General features: G+C 35.6%; 1 protein-coding gene and 1 pseudogene across 2 annotated transcripts in view; both read right to left on the bottom strand.

Moving 5' to 3' along the window:
• ZMYM2 (zinc finger MYM-type containing 2) overlaps window positions 1-13,226 on the bottom strand; it is a 125,879-nt gene that overhangs the window by 43,352 nt on the left and 69,301 nt on the right. For both annotated transcript variants that reach the window (XM_037037239.1, XM_037037240.1), the window contains 5 exons: window positions 10,765-10,915; window positions 9,950-10,065; window positions 7,139-7,255; window positions 4,529-4,679; window positions 1,206-1,378 (listed from right to left, as the gene is read on the bottom strand). In XM_037037239.1, coding sequence (XP_036893134.1) covers window positions 1,206-1,378; window positions 4,529-4,679; window positions 7,139-7,255; window positions 9,950-10,065; window positions 10,765-10,915 — 708 coding nt within the window. The remainder of the gene's footprint in view (window positions 1-1,205; window positions 1,379-4,528; window positions 4,680-7,138; window positions 7,256-9,949; window positions 10,066-10,764; window positions 10,916-13,226) is intronic.
• LOC118980427 (60S ribosomal protein L21-like) lies at window positions 2,973-3,660 on the bottom strand (annotated as a pseudogene).

Here is a 13,226-nt window from a genome sequence, read left to right as displayed (position 1 = left end):
GTGCCACAGTAAAATAATCAGGTAACTTAAAAAGTGTACCAAAACTTGCCCTGGCTGGATTGTGCACGGGCCTGCAAACCAAAGGGTTGCCAGTTTAATTCCTAGTCAGGGCACACACCTCAGTTGCGGGCCAGGTCCCCAGTTGGGGGCATGTGAGGGGCTATCACACACTGATGTTTCTCTCCCTCTCCTTCTCCTTCCCTTCCCATCTCTTCAAAAAATAAATAAATAAAATCTAAAAAAAAAAAAAAAAAAACATTAAAAAACAAAAGTGTGCCAAAACTCTTAGCCTCAACAATCTCTGACAATTTGGAAAGTATCTCCTCCTCTTTTTATTAAAAAAATGTTAGTTAATATTTTGAGCTTTACATATTCAAGAACTTCAACCAAAAATTCCTACAAGTCTTCGTGTAATTTCAACACTACTCACTTTCATTAAGGGAACTAAGTAATAGTCTACATAGTTTAACCATTTCACTGTTTCTCTGGTAGTATTTTGCAATACTGAAGTTAGGATGACATCTGTCTTCACATGCTTTAGAACTACATCCATAATGAAAATTTTTTAATGGGGATAGTTTTCCATGTTCAGGACAAGAAATCAATTTTCCTTGGGTGATATCTGACTAACCAAAGCACCAATTTATACTCACTCACTAATCCAGAAAGAAATCAATGTAATGCACCAAAAGGGATTTGTCTTAACATTCTTAGATACAGACTTTAGTAAAACACACACACATTTAGAGTTTCAAATTAAATGGGTTTTGGTCTCTACTGATTCATACAGGTATACTTTCAATCTGAAACTCTCCAAAGATCCAAATTAAAAAGGCAAAAATGACACACCTTAAGTATCCATAATTACCTGCTAATGTTCAACACTGATTAAGTAGTCATCAAAAATATTTCTATTGTATTTAGTGAAATAAAGACACAACAAATTTTAGAGAAATAATCCATTTTGTTAAGCTACACTGCTGGAAATACAGGCATAGCCTAGTTTTGGGTAAAAAAATCATTTCAAGTTATGAAGAATAAACTAAAATGACAAAAATTTTAATGAACTATATAATCTGGGCTAAGCCCAAAGTGTGTACCTTTTTAAAATAAATAAGCTACTATAACCCACATGGCAATAACTACAATGTTTTTTTAAAGACTGGTTAAAGTAGTGATTTTAATAAAGATCTTTAGTTACTTGCCTTGTAGTACCAATCCTGAAATTTTTTACAGCAGTCCTCACTACAGAAATCTCTCACAACACCATCCAACTCTTTAGTTGCTCCCTTCTTACATAGTTGAGAGCAGTAGTTACAAGTAACACATCTCAATCCTAAGCGTCTTGCAAAATCTTGTTTGTATAATAGTTTGCAGCCTGAAAAATAAAAGGTTTTAATATTAAAATAAAAAATACACCAAAAGCTACTTTTGGGGGTGAGAATTTATGGCAAATAGATCATAAGCTTTAGAAACTGTCTATAAATTTAAATATAAAGTCCTCTTTCTCTCCTGATCAAAACTGAAATCTCCTGTGATCAACACCAACCTGTAAAAATTCAAACAAGACATGGAATATTATATTGGATACCATGTGGGTTCAAATAATTCATGTTCTAAGACACTCAAATCTGGTAATGTCTCAGCACTGTTTTATTGGCTCTATTTAAATATAACCTTGCTTAGGTATCATAAACACAGCACAAACTAGTATTTTAATAAATGAAATGTTAGATTCTTGAGAATGAAAGTAAGAATTATGGCATTAACACTTTCACTCAAAAAACAAACTTAAGGATATAATTCAGCTAAGTAGGCATTTTAGACCAATTTTCTAGTCTTTTTTGTCTCTGCCACCCCTACATGGACCTTCAAGAAAGTAAAACCGGTTTATTCACGTGTAGACAGAAAACATTTTGTCATCCTATTATTACTTCAGGAGAATATTTCTTTTACCTACTATGTAGATACATCATCTTAATTTTTTTTTACGTATCTATCTTATTTACTCCCTATAATATCTCTATGAAGATTAAATAATCTTCCATATTTTACTCATGCTGTGCCACATAAAAATTACTTCCCGCTCCTTATCTACTGAAATTCGGCCATCCTTTAACAACAAGCTCAAGTTACATTTCCTCCAAAAACTGTGCCTTCATTAACCTACTTTTAAATGACCTTTACCAACCATGAACTCAAATTGCAATTGTTTTATACACAATATATTTTGACAATTAATCTATGACTTGTTTTCTGTTACTCTGAACTATATTTACAAACATTTCTATTATTTCACCTTTATTAGCTTTAATTTTCTAACTAGATTTTAGTGGAAGTACCAGGTAGTATATATATTATTATTTCAAACAGGTTCCAGCAGATAACCAGATACAGTTAGAAAAAGCACAAAATACATTAAACAGATAAAAAGACACAGATCCTTTTTTTAAGCTTTTATTGCCACCTAACATGGTAATAAGTCCCTCTGAATAAAAATTATTTTCTCAAAATAAACATCAATTATCTATTTGATAGTACTTGTCTGTTCATTTTAGTCAAATCCACATAATCCAAATCGTACAAGATCACCGATATGGATATAGCCATCAACATCAAAGCACTCATGTTAAGGAATCACTGAAAATGTCAGTGAACAAAAATTCAGGTGTAAAAAGAGTTAAATTAATTCAGAATCTATCTTTTCAATGAAACACTATGTCAGAAACACTATGTCACTTTTCATTATAGCTGTGATCTTAACAGTAAACATAGCACCCTTTCATACCAGGTGAAATGTACCAAATAAACCTATAAAACTGAATGCTTTGTTTTATAAGCAATATCTTCTTACATACATAAACTTCTATGTAAGATATACTCATATAATGTTGAAAGAGCTGATAATCTTTTGGTATTGCTGTCATTCTCTACTGCTGGCATTTAGGATTTTCTAACATTTTCTCCCCCAACAGTACAGAGGTCTTTTATTTTTTTTCACACTTATCATGCCATGAATTCATAGGGAATGGGTTCCAGCAGCTCAGGATCCTTTCCATGGGTTCTCACAAAGTATGTTACTCTGGGTGGAGCAGGCTGGCACTTCAGGTGAACCCAGGTACCTTCCTCTTTGACTTCCTTATTTTTCTGATCATTTACCTCCACATATTTTAGGAAGCTATCTCAGCTCTTAAGAGTGCTTAATATACCCAATACATATATTAAATTATCTTGGCAAGAGTCTTGCCCTTCTTTGTTTACAAAAATGCCCACTGTATGCCAGGTGATACTATCCAGGGGTGTCCAAACCGTAGCCTATAGGCTACATGTAGCCGAACACAAAATTGTAAATCTACTTAAAACCTTTTTTTTGTTCATCAGTTTTCATTAGTGTTTGTATAACTGATGTGTGGTCCAAAACAACTCTTCTTCCTATGTGGCCTGAGACGCCAAAACGCTGGACATCCCATAGACTTCCGGTTTTGCCATGGTAACATTTGTGGGGCATTTGTTTTTGAATAATTCCCATTCCCTTAAGTCGACAATATCACCTTTCTTGTAAATTTGTGTGTATGTGGCCAAAGGAACAACTCCATGTTTTCTAAAAGGCCTAAAGAATAAAGAGTGGGTGCCTCTCATTTTTCCCTTTGTGTTAGTAATTTTGACAAATTACTGGAACATGGTGGTTCCCAGCCCAAAAAATCTCCAATCTTTTTCTTGCCCCTAATAACAGAAATCCACAAAAAAAGTGGATTCAGGGAGGAAAAACTAATTGAAAAATAATAGATGAGGATAGCAGACAGGAAAGCTGGGAGATCAGTGTTTAGGGCCAAAGAAAGAATAGAAAGTGAAAGCCAAATTCAAGCAAGCACATGACATTTGGGGAAAAATAATAAGCACAAGAGCCTAAAACCTATAGTGACAATCCTGGTTCCTATCTCTGGACAATTAGAATGAGGACTGGAGTCCATTCCTATAATCTGCTGCCAGGCCCCATAGTCTGCAGAAGTGTAAGTGAGAAGAAAGAGAATTTCAGAATGCACTCTAACAAAAGTGTTTCTCTGGCATCCCAAATTGAAAGCCTGAGTATTTCTCCCTATTATAGGAATACCACAGGTAATTTTCTTTCTGGTCTACTGAAAACCTCTGGAGGCTAGGCAGTTTGCTAAACAGAAAAATAGATCCAATAGCAAAGAATTCTAGTCTGCTTGGAAAGTCAACTTTTAGGTTGCAATTCACATGTTGAGAAATGACATGGTAGGATAGTGGTTTTTTTAATTCTCAAAACTTCTCTGAAATGGAAAACAGATTACTAAATTTTTATACATGTAACACCTAAGATTCAGCAGTCTATTAAATATATGTAACAAAAGAAGTCAACAGAAAGCAAACTCAATTTTTCATGTTCAGCCACACTAACATTGTACAGCTCCTCTGCACATATGTAGTTATATAGCTGGAAAATATTTTGGCAAAAAATTAGTGTTAAATATTAATAAGTTATGAACAACACTGTATGTACACTTGCCTTCACTACAGAAGGGTCTCTTAACGCCAGAGAAATTTACTGTTTCGTGAAGAGTCTTCTCCTCTTGACAGTACTCGCAATATGTAACTATGCAATGCAGCTTCTTATAGTCGTCTGAGCAGGTTCTGCTGCAGAATTGATGCACTTTATTCTAAATGCACAATGGGAACCTTGGTAAGCAGAGGACAACCATCTCGAGAACAAGTTTAAGAAATAAATAAGCCACATTTACAGAAACTAAGTTAAATCATGTACCTACTTAATATTATCTTCCTTGGGAATACATTTGATAGGCCACAGATATCTAGTTTAACTAACTCACTGAGCTCCACAAAATGTAATACCATTAACTACCCCAAAATTACAACGGCAGAGTACAAGCATCACCAAAGCAAGAGAACAATCTGGTGTTGCTAACAGAACTGCAGAAATGAGAAGAAAACAATGGAAGATACAATATGGGTAAGCTACAAAAAGATAAAAATTACTGAGTATAGTCAAGTAGGCTCAATCTCATTCCTGTCCCAGCTTAACAGTAACAGACCTATTGTGGCTAAGGTATTCTACTTGGAGCTATCACACAGTGTGCTGCTAAAATCTGAGACTAAGGGAACTCCCTTGAATAGAGCAAGGTTAGTAATTATTTAGTTATTTCTCCTGGCCCCAAACCCATAATAGCCAGAGATACTTTTCAAATATGCAGCTGAAGAGTAACAAGTTAACACTTCCCAGACAGCAGTGTCTCCCATGCTATCATGGAGGACACAGATAAGGTCTAAGTCATTTAATATTAGCAAAGATACCTGGTGACCCAGATAAGAAAAAGTGAAAGAGCCTAGGAAGTACCTCAAGTTAGTAAGGCAATCATCAATGGAAAAATGTCCCATCAAGGACATGTAAGTATAAAGGAAAAGAACGGAAGAGGCCCCAAATTCTAAATCACCTGGGGGGCAGGCACAGCACTCATTCAGTTTGATGGTGTTTCCTAACACCTTCCAGTACTTGCCCTCCACAAAAATGAAGCAACACAGCAATAAGACTGCAAAAGCAGCTTGGTGCTGACATGGAGAGGGTGGGAAGGACCTCATTTTCTTCTATCATCAAGACTCAATTTATGCAGGACCTTCATCTCCTGTATGATACTACTCTACGTGCTTGCTCTTGGGCCCTTTTCCTCTTTCCCCACCATTCCTTTATCCTTTCTTATGGACCTTCAACATTCTTCTGGCTAGGATGTAAGGAGGGCTCTAGTCACTAAAAATAATCACTGAGTTCCATCAAGTCTCAAAGAACGATTAGTTAAAATATTGTTGACACTACACCAATCAAATTAACAAACTAGAAAATTTTCTAAGAACTAAAGTGTTAAGACAACGAAATTTCAGCTTTCTAAAGTACTCTAAAAATTGTATAGTCTGGTTTGGGGCACCACCTTTACCTAAAATTTACCAACAGCAACTAGTAAGTTTTGGCCCAGGAGCCATCTATTGTCAGTACTACAGTTTGTACACCATTTTATATACTACATGCCCTCAAAAAAGATAAAAGAATGGCCAAAGATGAAAAATGCCCAAAAAAGCAATGTTCAGCCCTGGCTCAGTGGGTTGGGTGTCATTGCCAGTTTAATTCCAGGTCAGGGCCTGGCTGCCTGCTGGACGGATCCCCAATTTGGGGGGAAGGGGGTGAGAAAAGCAACCAATCAATGTGTCTCTTGCTCATCAATGTTTCTCTCCCCCTCTCCCCGTCTCCTACCCTTTCTCTAAAAATAAATATAAAACCTTTTAAAAATTAAAAAACAAAAACAAAAAACATAGCAATGTTCAGCCAAGACCATCTTGTCCATCCAGCCACTATTACTGTGCCTTTATGGGAAGAAAAATTAATGATCAGTTTTTGCTAATGGCAAAAAAATATGACAAAGTAAATTAATAAAATAGTAAACACAAGAGTGGTGAGAAGGGAAAATAAATTTACCTTAAGATGCTTTTTCTTTTTTTTAATTATTGTTCAAGTACAGTATTCTGTCTTTTACTCCCATCCCAGCCCACCCCCCCCCCAGTGCTCCCCACCTCCCTCCCATTTCCACCCCCCTTAGTTTTTGTCTATGTGTCCTTTATACTTTTTCCTGTGAAGGATGCTTTTATTATAAAAAAATTATCAAATGCTAAATGGCAACATGGTAAATGACTACCAAATTCTATTTTATAGGTAGCAGGCAATACAAGATGTTAAAGTTCATAGAAAATATTTATAAGGACAGGTAGAGAGAAAAGATGGTGAAAATACAGTACAGATACTCCAGAAACATAGCTAAACAAAGTGCCATTCCATATACAATAATATAATTCATTATATTATGAATGTAATATATAATGACTTCAGTAATTTGGTTTACATTAAAAAAATCCTTTGTTGGTGCCACTCCCACATAAATAATTCAAATATGATGATGCATCATATTTAATGACAGCATCTTTTCTTTCTTAATGGTACACATAATCTGAAAAAGTTGTCCTTCTCCACCTAGAACAGATTCTCAAAGTGAAAAACCAGTTATTCTACTAGACTTTCTTTAGCACTAGTTAATAAACATAACATAATATGACTTGCCTCCCATTCCAGGATTTCTGGCTTTGAACAAAAGGAATTTTTGCAATAGTTGCATTTCAACTGAATATCACTTGGAGCTACAAACTGGCCATTTGGAGATGACTGCATACTTAGAGCCTTAAACAAAACGAAGAATAAAATACACTGAGCCTGACGCAGACTTTAGAAATTTTGTGACAACTGTCAAATATGCAGAAAATAGTAGGTATTTTGTTTAAGTATTTCAACACACAAAATTACATTTCTCAATTTTGTCTTTAAAAAGTATACCATTATTCTAAAGTACATTTTCTGAGATTAAAATTCATTTATCACAGAATTACTAATTTTAAAAATACGAAAAAGAATCATATCAACCATGACATTTTTTCTCATTAAGAAATTGTAAGCAAATAATACTGATATTGTTTAACCAAGTTCTGAACTAGTAAATAAAAATTTCATCTCCAGGTGCTGGCTGGTTATCTCATTTGGCTAGAGTGTTGTGCCAGTATACCAGGGTTGCAGGTTCAATCCCAAATCAGGGTACATACAAGAATCAACAAATGAAATGTATAAATAATTGGAACAACAAAACTGATGTTTCTTTCTCTCCCTTCCTCCCTTTCTCTAAAATCAATAAACTATTTTTTTTTAATTTTAAACCCTAACCCCCTGCTCTCTAACAGCTGACTGACCGCTGACCTGTCCCTCTTACACTGTTGCTATCCTTGCCATTCCAAGTTCATCAATGAAAACAGCCCATGTTACTTTTTAAAGGTGATCATTTCTTATACAAAATTAGGAAGGGGGGAAGATTTATAGACTGGTACTAATAGTAGGAACTATTTATGGGCTTTAAAATTTTTAATCAAAAAAGAAAAAGTACTTTTAATCTAATCTAAGTGGGTAAATATACTGATATTTAATATTCAATTTTTCTCAATTTTGTCTTTAAAAAGTATACCATATTATATAATCTTCTCAATGTATGAAATAGTTCATAAATTTTTTTTCAATGTTGCAGTTAAGAGAAAACAACCTTTATCTAATTTCTTAAACTGCATTGTTTGTTTCCTGGCCACGTTGGTTGGAGAATCGTCCTATACACCGGAATGTTGCAGGTTTGATTCTCAGTCAGGGTGCTTATGGGAGGCAACCAATTGATGTTTCTCCATATTGATGTCTGTCTGTCTCTCCCCACCCCTTCCTCTCTCTCTAAAATCAATAAACACGTCCTTAGATGAGGATTAAAAAAACAATTTTTTAAAACTTCTGCATTGTTCAACACAATTAAAATTTGTGAAAAAATAAAGCATGCAGATTTAAGACAGTGACTATCAGGTGAATAAATTTTCAAATAAAAATCACCGTTCCCTTATTGTTTTCAAAATACCTTCAAATCCATTAAAATTAATTTTTTTACAAATGAAATACCATCCTATTATCTTATTTTGTATTAAAATATCATCTTATGAAGACATGGAGTTCAAAATTTAAGGCTGGCTTTAAGATACAAAGGGGAAATGCTGTTTTTCTATTTGTCAACCTTGTATTACTTTTATATGGAGTCACAAAGTGAAAAGGCTGCCTACAGGTTTACTTGCATGCATCCCTCAGAAGTCAGAATCTAAACCCTGCTTAATTATACAATGTACTGTTATACAGCAGTCTCATCAAATCATGGGCAATACAAGTTTCAATTAAAAGAAAAAAGTAGTTAAAACATTTTCAATTAACATTTCAGTTTACCTAACAACATCAAAGGGAATAAAGTTATAAACTGACCAGCAGAATGCCAAAGACACTGCCCTTCATTCATCTAATTACTCCTTATTCCTTAATTTCTACTTTATGAAAAGCCAAAAAAGTCAGTAGCAGTATTACCACTCTAAGGGTGTATCAATGACCATAATCCCAACTTCCAAAATAAAACTTAAGTCTTGAATATGGGTAATCATCTAACCTCAGCTGAGCATATATACTAGTTAACAAAAACATTCACCAGGCTGAATTCAAAACCACCTCAACTTAAATGATAATAATTGTTAACTACTGTAACATACATAAGACCGAGTTTTCATTTTAACTAAATTAACAGAGAACACAGTGCCTGCAACACAGAACTGTTCAGAGCTAATGAACTCACGACTCATGACTCTGCACTGGTGTGAAACTATGCCTAGCACCCTGAAATTTTAAACCTACTCAGCCCACTTAACTAATACTAAATCCCCTCTACACTATCCTTCCTAGTGGTCAAGCAGCTTAAGTCTGAACACTTCCACTAATACTGTCTTCGAAGACTACCCAAATGCCAACTTTGAAGAACTATGTAAATTTACCAAAATAAAAAGTTGTTTTCATTTACTGAAATGAAAAATGTCTTCCAGAAACTTATCTTGTATTAATTTAGGGCATACTATAACAAATCCAATCCCTTTCCTACCAGCAATATTTCTAACACATGAAGAAAACATTTACGCTCATCAATTCCAGGTTAAATACACCTATATCCTTCATAAAACGGAATCCCCCACTAAGAGTCATATGATATTATCTAAACTATCTACTAAGAAAATGCCTTAGGCAGGGAGCTCGATTTTATCTATTTTCGTTCAAAGTCTATGTCATAAATACAATTAAAAACTCAATTAGATCATTTAAGTAGAGAGCTGGAGTCAGGCAGGTCTACTAGTGACTCTAAAATTTCCACCACCAATGTGACCCACAACAAACTGGAAAAATTAACACATTAAATAAGCATATTACACTGTTCATTTTCTACGTCTACTTTATTGGGGTATGAGATACGCAAAATAACTATCAAACCTGAAATTTAGCCACACAACTGGAATTGCAAAAGTTATATAGTTTTCCATCAGGCATTGTGGCTTGATATTGAGGTAAAGAGTTTCGCTTACAAAAATGGCAAATAATTCCCAAACCTAGGAGAGAAAAGGTATATATCTGATTACTTTATAAAGTAATAAAGGTTTTTTTAAAAAAATCTAAATTGACCTCAAATTAGTTTCTTCATGGAAACTTCTATACACTATCCTTTAATTTCCAAGATTATTTATACGTTAAAAAATACCATCATAATGAAGTCTACTATGTCTCTACTATGAACACACACAGACACATGGAAAAGTCTCAGTATCAGATAATGTTTGGATGGAGAAATAGTTTCAGCTAAGAACAGACATGAACAGAACTTCAAGAATAACCAAAAAATTCAATGAAAATTGTAATTATCAAAATTTTAAAAGTTTTCAGTAATACTTTGGTGAAAATAAAAATAAAGTTTACATAGTTATTTAAAAAGCATAAAGTGTAGCCCTGGCTGGCATAGCTCAGTGGATTGAGCGGGCCTGCGAACCAAATGACCACGGTTCAATTCCCAGTCAGGGCACATGCCTGGGTTGCAGGCCAGTTCCCAGCACGGACGCATGAGAAGCAACCATACACTGATGTTTCTCTCCCTCTCTCTTTCCCTTCCCCTCTAAACTCTCCTTCCCTTCCCCTCTAAAGAAAAAGAAATAAAATAAAATTTTTTTAAAAAGCATAAAGTTTAAGGAGAGAAAGTAGTTAAAATATTAGTCATGTTATTAATGCTTTTAAATTCCAAAATTCCAGAAACTTACTTTGGGACTTTGCATATTTTGTCTTGTGACTGTTCATGCAAGCAGTGGAACAGTATGGCTCCATGTATCCATTAGGACCGATACACTGAGTCATGTCAAAGAACCTGCACTGTGTTCGGCAACCAGTACAAGTGGTCAGTTTTCCATATTTCTAAAAATTTAAACACAGAAAGATAATTAAGAAAACCACAATTTAACTTAAAAACAATTATTGTATTTTTCATTACGCCCTTTCTCTCTGCAAAACAATCTCTAATTAGGGCTGCTGGGTCAGAAGTACAATACAGCTAAGTCTGACTGAATCGAAAGTAATGATCTGAGCCAAGTCTCCTATAAAAATAGTGTTTTCCTAATTAATTTAACAGAATCCCTACATATAACTTACAACTGAAAATCAAAGAAAAGCACAGAGATTTCTGATTATGATAATGACACACTTCTTTGTCATTTCACAGAAGAAATGAAATGGACCTTAAAACGTAAGCCTTAGCCCTGGCTGGTGTAGCTCAGTGGATTGAGCACAGGCCTGTGAACCATGCAATCGCGGTTCCATTCCCAGTCAGGGCACATGCCTGAGTTGCAGGCCAGTTCCCAGCAGGGGACTCACGAGAGGCAACCATACATTGATGTTTCTCTCCTTCTCTCCTTCCCTTCCTCTCCAAAGATAAATAAGTAAATAAAAATCTTTTAAAAAATAGAAAAATTAGGTAAAAATTTTTTTAAAATGTAAGCCTTAAAAACAAAATGAATATAGTCCTGCAGAGAAATAAATCTGAAGACATTAATACTTATTCTACTGAACTGCTTCTGTCCAAGCATTTTTGGAATGTCTCTTAAAACTGACTTAGGACTTCCAGCCAAGATGGGGACGTGAGCAGATACACTCTGCCTCCTCCCACAATTAAAAGGAAAACAACAAATTTGAAAACTGAAAACAATCAGACTGCCAGAAAACTGAACTATTTGAAGTCTGACGACCAAGGAGTTAATGAAGAAACATTCATCCAGACTAGAGGGGTGGAAAGGAATTCCCCTAAGGTGGTGTCTGGAAGATTGTTGCAGGCAAGGAGACACTGGCAGAGCACGTAATCTGACATTTGTGTACAGATAAACCAGAAGGAACAACTAGGGAGTGAGACAAACCACACAAACCAGGGTTCCAGTACAGGAAAATAAAGCCTCAAAATCTCTACCTGAAAAAACCTGTGGGGGTTGTGGCAGTGGGAGAAACTCCTAATCCACAGGGCCCTAGAATGTACACGACACCACCCACCCCCCAGGAATCAGCACCAGAAGGACCCACATTGCTTGTGGGTAGCAGGGGGACTGAATGAAAGACAGCTAAGAGCCAGCAAGCGGCTTTGTTCCCTCTCGGACCTCTCACCCACATGCAGTGCCTCAAGGTAGATGTGGGTTGCCCTGCCCTGGAGAATACCTAAGGCTCCACCCCTTACAATCCTACAGGCATAAGCCAGGACAAAAAGATATGGCCCAAATGAAAGAACAGATCAAAGATCAAAAAACACAACTAAGAGATGAAGAGAAAGCCAACCTATCAGATGAAGAGTTCAAAACACTGGTATAATTAGGATGTTCACAGAGCTGGTTGAGTATGATCGCAAAATAGATGAAAAAGTAAAGGCTATGCAAAGGGAAATAAAGAAACGTGTACAGGGAATCAAGAGTGAAGAGAAGGAAAGTGGGACTTAAACCAAGGATGTGGAGCAGAAGGAAGAAAAACATTCAACCAGAACAAAATGAAGAAACAAGAATTCAAAAAAATTGGGAGAGGCTTAGGAACCTCTGGGACGACTTTACATGTTCCAACACCCAAATCAGAAGACTACCAGAAGAAGACGAACAGCAAGATATTGAAAATTTATTTCAAAAAAATAATAACTTCCCTCACCTGGCAAAGGAAACAGACTTCCAGGAAGTCCAGGAAGCTCAGAGAGTCCCAAAAAAGTTGGACCCAAGGAAGCACAAACCAAGGCACATCATAATTACATTGCCCAAGATTAAAGATAAGGAGAGAATCATAAAAGCAGCAAGAAAAAAGGAGATAGCTACCTACAAATGAGTCTGTCAGCTGATTTCTCAAAAGAAACCTTACAGGCAAGAGAGGCTGGAAAGAAGTATTCAAAGTCATGAAAGGCAAGGACCTACATTCAAGATTGCTCTATCCAGCAAAGCTTTAATTTAGAATGGAAGGGCAGATAAAGTGCTTTCCAGATAAGGTCAAGTTCAAGGAGTTCATCATCACCAAGCCCTTATTATATGAAATACTAAAGGACCTATCTAAACTAAGAAAAGATAAAAAAGATGAACAGTGAAAGGACAGCAAACTCACAGTTATTAACAACCACACCTAAAACAAAAGCAAACTAAGAGGACAGTTAGATCAGCAGCAGAACCATAGAAATGGAGATCACATGGAGGGATAGCAACCCGGGGGGCGGGGG

This window comes from Sturnira hondurensis, unplaced genomic scaffold (genome assembly GCF_014824575.4).
Source record: "Sturnira hondurensis isolate 20B ecotype Veracruz unplaced genomic scaffold, ASM1482457v3 Scaffold0022910, whole genome shotgun sequence".
In the NCBI taxonomy this organism is placed as follows: domain Eukaryota; kingdom Metazoa; phylum Chordata; class Mammalia; order Chiroptera; family Phyllostomidae; genus Sturnira; species Sturnira hondurensis.
The sequence above is the reverse complement of the archived record's forward strand: the minus strand, read 5'-3'. Positions and strand labels throughout refer to the sequence as shown.